Source organism: Marmota flaviventris, chromosome 16 (genome assembly GCF_047511675.1).
Source record: "Marmota flaviventris isolate mMarFla1 chromosome 16, mMarFla1.hap1, whole genome shotgun sequence".
Taxonomy (NCBI): domain Eukaryota; kingdom Metazoa; phylum Chordata; class Mammalia; order Rodentia; family Sciuridae; genus Marmota; species Marmota flaviventris.
This window is the reverse complement of record NC_092513.1, coordinates 13,331,831-13,344,589: the sequence shown is the minus strand read 5'-3', so window position 1 is coordinate 13,344,589 and position 12,759 is coordinate 13,331,831. Positions and strand designations below refer to the sequence as shown.

At 34.4% G+C, this 12,759-nt stretch overlaps 1 protein-coding gene across 1 annotated transcript in view; it reads left to right on the top strand.

The window, feature by feature from the left end:
- Positions 1–12,759, top strand: part of Phlpp1 (PH domain and leucine rich repeat protein phosphatase 1) — a 223,769-nt gene that overhangs the window by 165,256 nt on the left and 45,754 nt on the right. Inside the window, exons 7-10 of the mRNA XM_027949099.2 lie at positions 2,649–2,851; positions 4,667–4,727; positions 7,201–7,296; positions 11,660–11,815. Of these exons, the coding sequence (XP_027804900.1) occupies positions 2,649–2,851; positions 4,667–4,727; positions 7,201–7,296; positions 11,660–11,815 (516 nt within the window). The remainder of the gene's footprint in view (positions 1–2,648; positions 2,852–4,666; positions 4,728–7,200; positions 7,297–11,659; positions 11,816–12,759) is intronic.

The following is a 12,759-nucleotide window of genomic DNA, read 5'->3' as shown; positions in this document are numbered from 1 at the left end:
ACTTTTCTCAGACTGAAGCGATCAAGCCTGTACCACCTAGGGTAGTGTTAGTAATTTGCAGATCTAGAATTTTTAATTTGGGGACTACAAATAGTTCTAATTTATTTGATTCTGAATTTTTTTTGGAATGGGACAGGATAGGGAACTAAACACTTTATCTTGTTAACTTTCTTTCCAAATTGTGAATGTTATTTGCCCCTGAGTGACTTGGATTCAGAAAACCCTCCTATTGTCGAATTTAGGCCTTTTTCAACACATACACTGGTGGTATAAATTTTGTAGAGCAAGAGGTGATGGGTTTCACTGACCTTAGGTGACAGCCTGAGATGATTTCTAGGATACTTGGTACTCATATAAGAAGATAGCATTTTTCTTGATCTGAATTAGCTTATGAATAAGATCAATCTGATGTCTAGAAGTAACAATTCTCATTAAAAGCTTTGTGAATTCTTCAGATTTCTAAGCTCTAGCCCGAGTCTTTCAATGATATCAGATATAAGATATTTAAATAGCAGAATAGACATTGAACATTTTATAAATGCTGAATGACTGTGAGTGGATAACTGCTTCTCTCCAGGTCCTGAACTGAGGAGGGAAACATCTGCTTATACTTTCTTGTAATTCTGCCTTAATACTTTAAATAGAAGCTAGTAGAATAATTTAAGGGGAATTTCACTAAACAATGGACTGATTTTTATTATTTGAGTTTCCTTCAAATGGAAATGTTGCATTATATTAATAGCAGTCATTTTTCTTTTAATCTTATTCTGTTGCTTTAAACTGATGTTTTTAGTCTAATGCTGCTTATTCTGTGGCATCATTAATACTCATCCTCATCTGCCTGTTACCTGGTTCTCTCTCCTCAGTATTTCTCTTCCCCAATCTTTCCTAACTCTTCTTTCTCTTCTTGGGATCAATTTCACTTTAGCTGACCACTGAATAATTTCTCTTTAGTTTCTCTGTTGACATATTTAATGAAATACATGTGGAACAGAGTTCAGTTTCTTTCTTTACTCAATTGGGTCTTTCCCCTTGATTTCACTTTTTGCTGATAGCAATAGCACCTTGATAGCTACCCAGACACAAAGCATTTGACTCGAGTTTTTCACCAGATTTGATCACTTCTTCTTTCATACCAGTTTCTGTCTCTCATCCCTTCCTTTTCCTTCCCTGCTGCTGCTGTTTCCTAACTGAGCCATTTGCTTCCATTACACATCCTCTCAAGCAAGTACGATCTTGCTCAGAGCCATCAATTCTCTGGTTCAGGGTTCGCCAGCTCTCATCTCTGGTTTCCTTCTGCTAGCATACAACCCCCCTGAGGGTGAGGCTGTGTCTGAGCTGCTCAAATTGTCCTCTAATGTGGGTTACTAAACCAAATTATTGGCTACGTTTCCACAATGAGAGATGTCTCAAAATTGAGACTCATATTTTAGAAATGTATAGTGATTTTACGTGGAAGTATTTTTTTTTTTTAAAGAGAGAGTGAGAGAGGGAGAGAGAGAGAGGGAGAATTTTAATATTTATTTTTTAGTTATTGGCGGACACAACATCTTTGTTTGTATGTGGTGCTGAGGGTCGAACCCGGGCCGCACGCATGCCAGGCGAGCGCGCTACCACTTGAGCCACATCCCCAGCCCACGTGGAAGTATTTTGCAATAGACTTATTTCATTTTGCAGGGAGTCAGCTAGTTTAAGTGTTGTCAAACTTACCTGTTAAGTTGTGATACAGTTTGGATGTGAGGTGTCCCTCCAAAGCTCCTGTTAATGCAAGAATGTTCAGAGGTGAAATGAGTATATCATGAGAGCTATAACCTAGTCAATCCATCCTAGTTTGAATGGATGGTCTGGATGGTAACTATGGGCAGGTGGGGCATAGTTGGAGGATTTGGGTCAGTGGGGTGGCCTTTCCTAGAAGGGTTCATCTTTGAGGTCCTTTTCCCCATGTTCACTCTCTGCTTCACAATCCCACTTCGAGCTGTGTGGCTTTCCTTTTTCATGTCCTTCACCCATGATATACTGCCTCATCTTGGGCTCAGAGCAGCGGAGTCGGCCATCTAGAGACTGAGACCTCTGAAACCTTGAGCCCCAAATAAACTCTCCCTCCTTTAAGTTGTTCTTGTTGTGTATTTTAGTCACAGTGACATAATATCTGATTAAAACTAGTCACATGTGGTGTGAGTTATGCGCTAGTTATATGTAGCAGGACTATATACTAGTCTGTGATGAATTAGAAAGTTTGTAAAATAGGCCCTTCACCATAGATTATGGTGATTATGTACTGCTCTTATTTATCCTTGAGCACTCTCTCCATGTTAGCACTTGGTAGGGGCAGTCCTTGATAACTCTTGACCACTACACCTTTCTCTCATGTTACTTGCTCCTCTTCCAGACTTAGTGGCCCAAATTCTGTCACGGAATTGTGTCACATTCAAGTGTCACAGAAGGCTAATACCTCTTGAAATTGTACCTGAAATGGTCAATGAATCTGACCAGTTAAGCACAGCCAGTGCTGAGATTAAAGAAGTCATAAAGAACTATAACACCATGAAGCTTGAATCCTTTCTTATTACCCTTGTGTATTAGGGTGTGGCCATTTGTTTATAGCACTGTAGTTAATTATAGTCTCTGTTTGTGTCTTTCCCCTGAAGACTGAACATAATTAGGAAGCTTGTAGCAGATGAAGTAGACTTTCTGCAGCACATCACTCAGCTTGATTTGCGAGATAATAAACTTGGTGATCTAGATGCTATGATCTTCAACAACATTGAAGTTCTACACTGTGAAAGGAATCAATTGGTGACATTAAACATTTGTGGCTATTTCCTGAAAGCACTCTATGCCTCTTATAATGGTATGTAACATAGATCATATCAAAGCTGGACTGTTTTTAAGAATTTACCCAGTGCCATCATCTCTGCCTCATTGATTTCCTTTTCCTCATTTAGTAAAATAAATGTCAAATATATTACCAAGATAAAAGTCATAAAAGAAGAAAGCTGGTTTTATATTTAAAGGGACAGAAAGGGAAGATTTTATTGTTTCTAATTTGTTTTTCTCATATTGTGATAAATATTATGGTTGGTTTGTTTCTTCTGCTGAAAGTAGGAAGGGGGAAATATGAATAATTTCTTGGGCTACCTTATAAAAATTGTGAAACTACAGGGACTTTGATGTAATATTAGAGAGTGAAAGAAAGCCCATTGTGGAATCCAGGCAGTTTCATGTTCCACTAACAAGCAACTCAGCATAAGATAAACCTGAATGATATATCCAAAGGGACTCCATAAAGCAAGAGTCAGTCATTTAATAAATTTTTTTTTAGAATTTGAAAATCATGGCAATCCATAAATGAAAAGATCATATGGTCATACATTTGCTGAGGTGAAGATCTCAGTCCCCTGTAATCAGCAAACTGAATAAAAACTTATATTTACTACTGCATGGTAAAAATATTTATCAAGCACTTGCTTTATGCATATTATAACCATAGCTCATAGATTCTATGAGATAAGGACATTTAAAAAAAAAAAATGTCTTCTGTCATCTCACTGGAAAAATGAGCCAAATTTCAAATAGGTTCAGGTTTTAGTACAATCAGTTTGGCTGAGCACTGAAAAGATACAGGGTTTGGATAGTGAAGGCATATGAAACGGGAGGGAAGAATCTGAATGAGGCTTCTTCAGCAATTAGGAGAAAACAGATTTCTGAACTCCATAGCAGTTATTGTGGGATACATGGCTTGAAGTCAGATAGTGAAACTTTGAACCTAGTATAGTAAGCTGTAGAGAACCAGGGGAGATTCTTAAGTGGAGGAGATTGTGTTGGAAGTGATGCTTTCAGGCTGTTAAAGTAAAAGCATTGGATAGGTACATTAAAGGGAGAGAGTGAGGGATTCACTCTTCTGCTAATCCAGGTTATGAGATGAACTTTGTGTGAGCTATTGGGAATTTGCTGCCAGAACTACAGATATGGATTTTAGACTTATCTTCTCAGAGGTTAGTGCCTGAAAGTATGATAACTAGAAGAAATAAAAAAGCTGGTATGAAAAGTTAACCTATCAGCTCCTCACAGTTGACTGGGGCCAAGTGGGCAACCAGATAGGAGCTGAACCTGTGAATTACTTGGCAAGCATTTAACACAGCAGGACATTTAGAAAGGACTCTGTCCAAGCCACAAAGCCCTAGGTGGACAGTGGTGTCACATTTCATAAAGTTTGAAGACGAGTTTTCAGATTGGAGAAGAGGAATTCATTTGTGACCTTCCAGAGAGTGCTGTTCTTATGTTGAGGAAGGCAAAAGCCAGATGGTATTTGGCTTTAGGAAAGGAACCCTATGTGTTAAAAAGACAATACTCATTTGGTTAATCTATTAGATACAGCTTAGCACACATAACAAGAGAAAAGCCACAGCAAATGAATAGGAGAGAGGTAGGAAGATAGAATGAATGACTTATTTCAATCCCTGAATAAAAATCTTCTGATTAAGTTAAAGAAGTTTTCCTTACTTTCCGGTGGTTTATATATTGAACAATTGGATGTATTGTAGTTCCTAAACTAAACAGTGGAGGATAAAGCACACAAAAAATGATATTCTGCATACATAAAGAGTCTTTGTGTCATTTGGATAGTAATGTTTTTATGGTTTGTTTTTTTTCTCTTCTCTCCAAGAACTAGTTCAACTTGATGTTTATCCAGTTCCAAATCATCTGTCCTACATGGATGTTTCAAGGTAAGAAAACAAGTCTCAAAGAACTCTTGAGTCTACTTTAAAGTTGTTTGGATAATTATAATTATGTCTGTTCGTAAGATAAACACTTTTTTTAGATCTTGAAGGTAAACAATGAAAAATTGATTTTAATGGTCTTCTCCAAAAAATGCGATTGTTTCTCCATTAAAATACATCTGTACACTGTAATGTAGCTCATACAAGAAAAATCAGAGTGTCATTTTGGACTTCAGTTTGAACATCATGTTTAGGCTTGAAAGATTTTGAGTTGAGGGTCATGACTTGAAGGTCCAGTAGCTTTTAATTATATCAACCATGTCTTCTTTCCCTGAAATAATACTAATTCTTTATTTTTAGAGTACTATATTTCTTTTAATTCCTCCTCTTTGTTATTTTGTACATATATTTTCTTGCCAAGTACTCTTAGAAAATAGCCATTAAGCCAGCTTAGGTTTCTGAATACATTTTCCAATAGGTTGACCATCTTACCTTTTATGAAAATTTGATTCTGCAGCTTATATCATATCTATTCCAAGACCCACAAGTATTATAATTTACACTTTTCCCTGATGACACAAAGGTATGAATCTGTCTACAGCATGTACTTACAGAAATTAAACTTTAATAATTTTAATACACTGATTGAAATTTACATTAAAGGAAATTCCAAAAGAAATACCACAGATTTCTGGACTCCTGGGAGTCTGTGGCTCTTTCAAGGTGATGACTGTTAAGTCATTTCAATGTGTAAATTCTCATGTTTTTAAAAGTCACCATAGTTTGTAATCCCAACTGTAGTGTGATTCATGATACACAGAATTTGCCTTTTATCATGAAAGTACACATACTTAGCTATTTTAATAATGTAGACATAGTTATGTATGAATGTGTTGGTATTTAGCTGTTGGAAGAATTATTACAATTATAATTTATTATATATTTATAATTATAAAATGATAAAATTCTTTGAAGAGTGCTTCATGCATTCCCCACAAAAATACACATCAAACAGTTGTGTTTAATGAAGTCGAAGTTAGACACTACATGATTAAGTTCCTTTCTGTCCTCAGCTCTGGAAGTTATTTTCACCTTTTAAATAAGAATAGTGCAGGAGTGAGGTTTGCATACATTGGTGCATATAAATATCTTGAACAGATTTGTTTTAAAGAGCTGGCTAGCTCTTTTCTCTTATTTGTAGAATATAATTGATAAGTGTACCCACTGAAACCCTGAAGTCAGCCTGAATTGGCAACACTTTGTGTCACGCTTGTTTTTGAATTCTGCCACTTAGATGTCATTCACCTTCCTTTTGTAACACTCACTGGAACATGCTCCACCTCCCAAGCTGTCATCTTGTCACGCTGTTTACTAGTTCCTTAGAGTTCCTTGGGACAAAGTTCTTGAGTTATTTTAATCATTTATAAGAGTTTTCATTTCTGTATGTTGAGATTACTTTCATGATGGAATACTTTTACTCTCTTATTGTGTCAATCTTTACCAGAACAGTGTGTATCTAAACTAGACAGGAAAAAAAATAATGCCTTCTGTTTTTGTTTTTTTTTTAATTTTTATTGTTGGTTGTTCAAAACATTACATAGTTCTTGATATATCATATTTCACACTTTGATTCAAGTGGGTTGTCTGTTTTTATATTTTAATTGGAAAATGATATAGTAGCAAGATTTTGGAACATGATTTTTAAATCATGTATAATTCCTACCACCCTAACATCATAACTATATTCACTTTTGCTGTAATGTCTTACAGTCCTTGGCCCAAGCATCATTTTCACAGAATTGTTCATCTGTTTGTAAAGAATTATAGTTGGGACTGGGGTATAGCTCACTGGTAGAGAATGCTTACCTAGCATATTTGAGGGCCTGTGTTTGCCTAATGGTCTATTTATTTAATAATTAAAGTCATCATTAGTTCAGTTCACTTATTTCTAGTAATTATAATTACCATCTAATGCCCACTGGTCCCATTTTAAAGTCACTTCTCACTCTTTCTCTTTATTCATGGATATGTTTTCATGATACCAGCTGGAACTGGGAAGTATTTTAATGTTAAAGGGTAAAAATGCAAATTTGAAAATAAAACTAATGTCATTTGACTCTTTGACTTTACCAGAAGTGTTCATGTATTTTTCCTCAGTATAAGATATTCTGTCCCTTAACTTGTATTTATATATTTTTTAGGAGAGTACTCTGGCAACTAGGATTTTTTAAATTTTAATTTTATTTGGATTTTAGAGAGGATGCATGTGGTTTTACAGTGTTCCTTCTTGTTCTGTATTTCTTCTTACTTTCACAATTCATCTTCTAGAATAAAGTGAACACGCATATCCTTTTGATTTATCTCATTGTGTTTTGGTATGCCATTAAAGTTTTATTTATTCTTTGTAATTATTTTGAATTTAGAATCACACTTGAGGCCAAATTTAATTTTAAAAATAACTATGTGTTTTTATATTTAGAAACCACTTAGAAAATGTGCCTGAGTGGGTATGTGAAAGCCGAAAACTAGAAGTTTTGGATATTGGCCATAATCAAATATGTGAACTTCCTGCCCGGTAAGCATTGTGGATCAAGTGAGAGAATCTTAAAATAGATGAGCAATGAATAGAAATGCTGATTTTAGTGTTTAACTTGTTTTTATGAACCTAGAAAAGAGTTTATTTTAAAACCTTATTTGGTGCCTTTACCCCATCTGTGTCTTCATGGAGTAAAGACTAGACTGAGGTTTTGACTCTCAGGCAGGCCTTCAAACATGCCAAATGATGGTGCTTGGTGGAAATTTTTAAATAAACCAAAAGAAATGTTCAAAGGCTCAACAAATAAATGAATGGTTCACCTCTAGTATATTAATTTTTTCAGGATCTTCTACTTTTGTCTATTGACTTAACATATCTACCTTTCCTATAAATAATTTTTCCCCTTATACTATAACTTTGGTGGGGGTATTGTTAGATCATTAAAGGGTGAACTCAATTCTCTCTCTCTTTTTTTTTTTTTTTTTGAAATGAAATTTGGAGTAGAAGATCCAAGAAATTCTCTTTCCTTTTTTCTCATAACATTTGTTATTATTTTTATTTCATAATTTTCACTTCAATGTTAAGAATTTCAAAATAGTCATATTATGATATCTAGTATCCATAGATATAGATAAATGTTTTCAAGTTGACTAATTGTGGAACAAAATTGGACTGTTTAGACTAGCCTTGCAATTAATAACTGAAAGAGTAATTTCTCCCAGGACTGTCCTGTCACACTTCCTGTGAGGACTGAAGTGCTCTATTTCTGTGCTGTCCAGTAAGGTATGTCCAGCCACATGTAGCTGTTGAACACTTGAAATGTGGCTGGTGTGATTAAGGAACTGAATTTTTTATCTTATCCTATTTTAATAATTTAAATTTAAGTAATCACTTGTAAGCTAGTAGCTACAACAATTAAGTTTAGTTATTTCAGACATTTTTAGCCAATCACTGAATAGAGAAAGTCAATTGTTTCTACCAATGCACAGTCCAGAATATCAGTGAAAATACTGTAGAATGCATGTCACCATTTTGGAGTAGTTTTTACTTTAGATTACTTTCACATGATCTTTAGATATATGATTTGTATTCACAAAGAACAAGAATAATTATATATGTATAAAATATATAATTATTTAATATATAATATTATATATATATATATATATATATATATATATATATATATATATATATATATAAATAAAATTATTCTTGTTCTATCTATCTACTTGACAAGCCTAGTAAATGTTTTAGAGTTGAGCTGTCTAATAATGGGGGGGTTACTCATCATTGAGCCAGGTGGCTATTGAGTTATTGAGTTTTAATTGAGAAGTGTGACATGTTCTAATTTAGAAGTTCTCTAAGTGTGAGATATATATATTACATGCAAAATATTAACAACATTGTATATTAATTGCATTATAAAATATTTTAGATATGTTGGGTCAAATAAAATACAATATAAGAATCATTTTTTATACTTTGTTTTAATGTAACTACTGGAGTTTAAAATTACTTAGTTTGTGTTATATTTCTGTTAGATAATACTGTGATAGAATAAAATCATTAAAGAAAAGATTCTTTTGTCCATTTAAGCTTTTACAAATGCAATTAAGAAAATGTTACATTTTCTTCAGTTGTATTTTATTATCATAATCACCTCTCCCTTTCCTCCTCTTGTCAATGTATTTTTTGGTTTTTCTTTGGTTTAATCCTAAAAAGAAATCTTTCATAAAAGAAATCTAAGTTACATTTTCAGTTGCTGAAAACAGCTCAGGTAGTTTCTGTTTGTTCTTCAGCTGTACATCATACTTATAAATTTGATCCATTTGAAATCACTCTCAGCCCAGGAGTGTTAAATTGAGCATTTATGTGACCCTGTATAGCCCATCACCATTATCAAAAGGATAGATATGTGTGGATATGTGTGTGTTTGGGTGTCTATGTCTTGCCCTTTTAGAAGAGGAAGATTGAAAACAAAAATCGGCTACTATTAGTGGGGGAAATTAATTTGTTGCAATTTTTTTTTAACCATTATCTTTTCTCCTGTTTTCTCTCTTCTGTTACCCCTTCTGACCCTTGATCCAACAGACAGCACATAAGTGATTGAGGCCTCTATTTTGCTACCAAAGAGAAATTTTTATATTTACACACACACACTCAAAATAATTACAAGATATCTCATACTTTACCCAATCTTCCTAAAGTTCATTAATCTTAAGATTGAATGTGGGGGCTGGGGATGTGGCTCAAGTGGTAGCGCGCTCGCCTGGCATGTGTGCGGCCCGGGTTCGATCCTCAGCACCACATACAAACAAAGATGTTGTGTCCGCCGAAAACTAAAAAATAAATATTAAAAATTCTCTCTCTCTCTCTCTCTCCCTCCCTCCCTCTCTCACTCTATCTTTAAAAAAAAAAAAAAAAAAAAAAAAGATTGAATGTGTATCAGTTCAGGCTTTGGGGGAAATCTAAAAGTTTATTCAAAGCAGATACCAAATGCTCTATTGTCAAAGCATTTAAATTTGTGTGTGTGTGTGTGTGTGTGTGTGTTTAATGTGGGACAAAACAATATGTATTATTTTCTCTTGTGGTATTTAGCTGCAAACTTTCTAAGGGCTCTATTGTTGATGTCTTATTCAGACAAGACAGTGATTTATTACTTAAATTTTATTTCTCTAAGTAAGGCATGTGAAAGGTTTAACAAAAATTATTATTTAGAAGTGGAAATGCATTAAAGGAAAAGAAAGTATTATAATGCTTAGCATAAAAAGCAGTTGAACTGAATCTAATAACATTTAATATGCTGTAGTTGATAAAATCTACTGTTTTGTTTGGAAAAATCAAGATAAAGAATTTTTCACTCCCGTCTTTCAGTTTTCCATGTGTTAAGAATAAAAGGAAAAAAATAATACATATCTCCAAATCCTGAATTGTTGGGTTGGAGTCACTATTCTAGAGATTGCCCTGTGACAATAGCGACTGCACACTGGCCTGGATAGTCTGTCCTGTCACACTGATGTCTAAACCTGTAAAATCAGATATCTTTAGTGGTGACCTATAATGTGAAGGGTTGAGGCAGGTTGCTAACATCTTTGTAAGAAAGAATATAATTTTTATATTTAAAGTGAATAAAGGTATGCCATAATATAGAGTGATTTTTAACAGTTGTGAGTCAAAGAATACAAAATTTCAGTTAGGAAGGGGAAATAAGTTTAAGATACCTTTGTGTAAAATTTGACTATAGTTAATAATAATGTATTATATTGAAAATTACTGAAGGTAAAGGTTCTCACCACAAAAAATGAATAGGTATGTGAGGTAATGTGAGGTAATGCCTATTAATCAGCTTGATTTAGCCATTTTATAATGTATACATGTATCAAACATCATGTTGTAGACCATAAATATATATATAATTTTCTTACCAAATAAAAATAAGTTAATTTTAAAAATTAGGGTTACAAGTAAGATCAGAATGGTAGAAAACAGGTGGATGAGGAAGCCTCATTTTCACTGCAGCATAAATGAATTCTTACTCTATAGTGATCATGATGCAAATTATAACCTGGCATTTTCCACAGCTCCCAGATGTTTGTGTTTAAACCCAGCACCTGTTTATTCTCTATTACTGTTGGAAAAGTCTGAAGTGGTCATAATGCACACTTACATTAGATTAACAGGTATTCATTATTGATTTTGTTCCAGTAACCCTTAGAAGAAATGCAGTCAATCTTTTAAACAGTTCTTTAAGGCTCACAAGAAAATCGTAGATAAAAGGTATTCTGCTCTCTTTAGGAGGGAGTCTCTTCCTTGGTGTAAGATTAAACCAAAGAGAAAGCAAAAATATATTGACATGAAGCATAAGAAAGGATAGATGATTATGATTTTAAAACTGAAAGAAAATGTAACAGTTTCTCAGATGCATTTGTAAAATTTAAGTTGGCTAGAAGAAGCCTTTATTTGATGTTGATCCTTTATGTAAAGATCGATGGCTGTGCTGTGTTTATTTAGTAGCTTTGTGGGTAGAACACCCAGCAGTATAGGGCCATATAAGACACAAGCCTTACCTTGGAGAATCATACAACCTTTCAAAGCCCACCCTGTGAATCTAACAAAATTGGATTGACCTCTTTAGTGTTTACCTCTATGAAACTTGTTTTTCTCTAAGAAGAGCTTCTTAGCTCAATATCCCTTTTCATAATTTTCCTTGCCCTCATTTTTTAAAAGTCTAGAAAGTATTGAAGTTTAAATCTCCAAGTTTATATGAACTTGCAGTTGCTTTGAATGAATGTGAGATTTTGGAGGATTTTAAAGTATTCTGCTCTTACTCATTTTCTAATCTTTATCCCAAATTAGCTTAAAGTAAGTTGGATTTTGTCTTCTGTCCCTTTTTGTACAGCTTATTTTGTAACAGTAGTCTCCGGAAACTGCTGGCAGGACACAACCGGTTGGCAAGGCTGCCTGAGCGGCTAGAAAGAACCTCGGTGGAGGTCTTGGATGTGCAGCATAACCAGCTCATCGAGCTACCACCTAACCTCCTCATGAAGGCTGACAGGTAAAGTGCTTTGTCTGTCTTGTGTGTTCACCTGCATCCGTATGGTACCCCTCGCTGGCCTTTTTGTCTTCTCTGAAGTGAGACCATGTGTGAGAGTTTTCTGATTATTCAGCTTGGATTTATGAAGAGAATTGTTTTGCCACCCACATCTCTGACCATTTTGTAGGGGGTGGAGCCAGGGATATCCTATAGATTCTTTATTAACTTTGCTACTCTCTGGAGAGAGGGGTAGATTATGTTGTATGTAATACGTGGTGGGGATGCCAGTGTCAAACAAGGATGAGAAGTGCACTTGCCCACATTGCCACCTGGCCAGAACTTGCACCAGCTGCTCCAGGCTTAGCTTAATTAGCTTATCATTCACTGGTCCTGCTTTCCATATTTGTGACTTTCATGACAGAGATGGGTTTTCCCAGAGTTTGCTTATTTCTTTTTTTTAATTGGTCCTTCTTTACCAATCTTTCCCCTCACATTTAAGTAACATATTTTCTTTTGAGCAAACAGAATTTTTCTAAATAACTTGTATTAGTAAGCCTTTGAAGAAGTTGTTTTGATGAGGGGATTAATTTATCCACTATGTGAAATTCTGTTTTCTATGAAGAGCTACAACATAGAAAACTTTAAAGAAAGCAGTAAATAACAGTGAGTGTTAACTTACTTTGAAACATCTTGTTTGCTTCAGAGTCCTTGTTACATATACTAAAATGCTCCATAGGCTGGTGCCTAAATCACTTTGACCTCTGCTAATGTTTTTTTTTTTAAGGAAGTGACCATTACTTTAGAGACAACAGGAAGGATCTAACTATGAGTGTATCCTCGTGATGAAAATTTTTAAAAGATAAATTTAATTTTGTGCTTCTACAAGCACAAAAAAGGAAATGAATATTTTAACTTAAAAAGAAATTTTAGATATTTCAGCATGTGTGATGCTGTGTGGGTGAAAT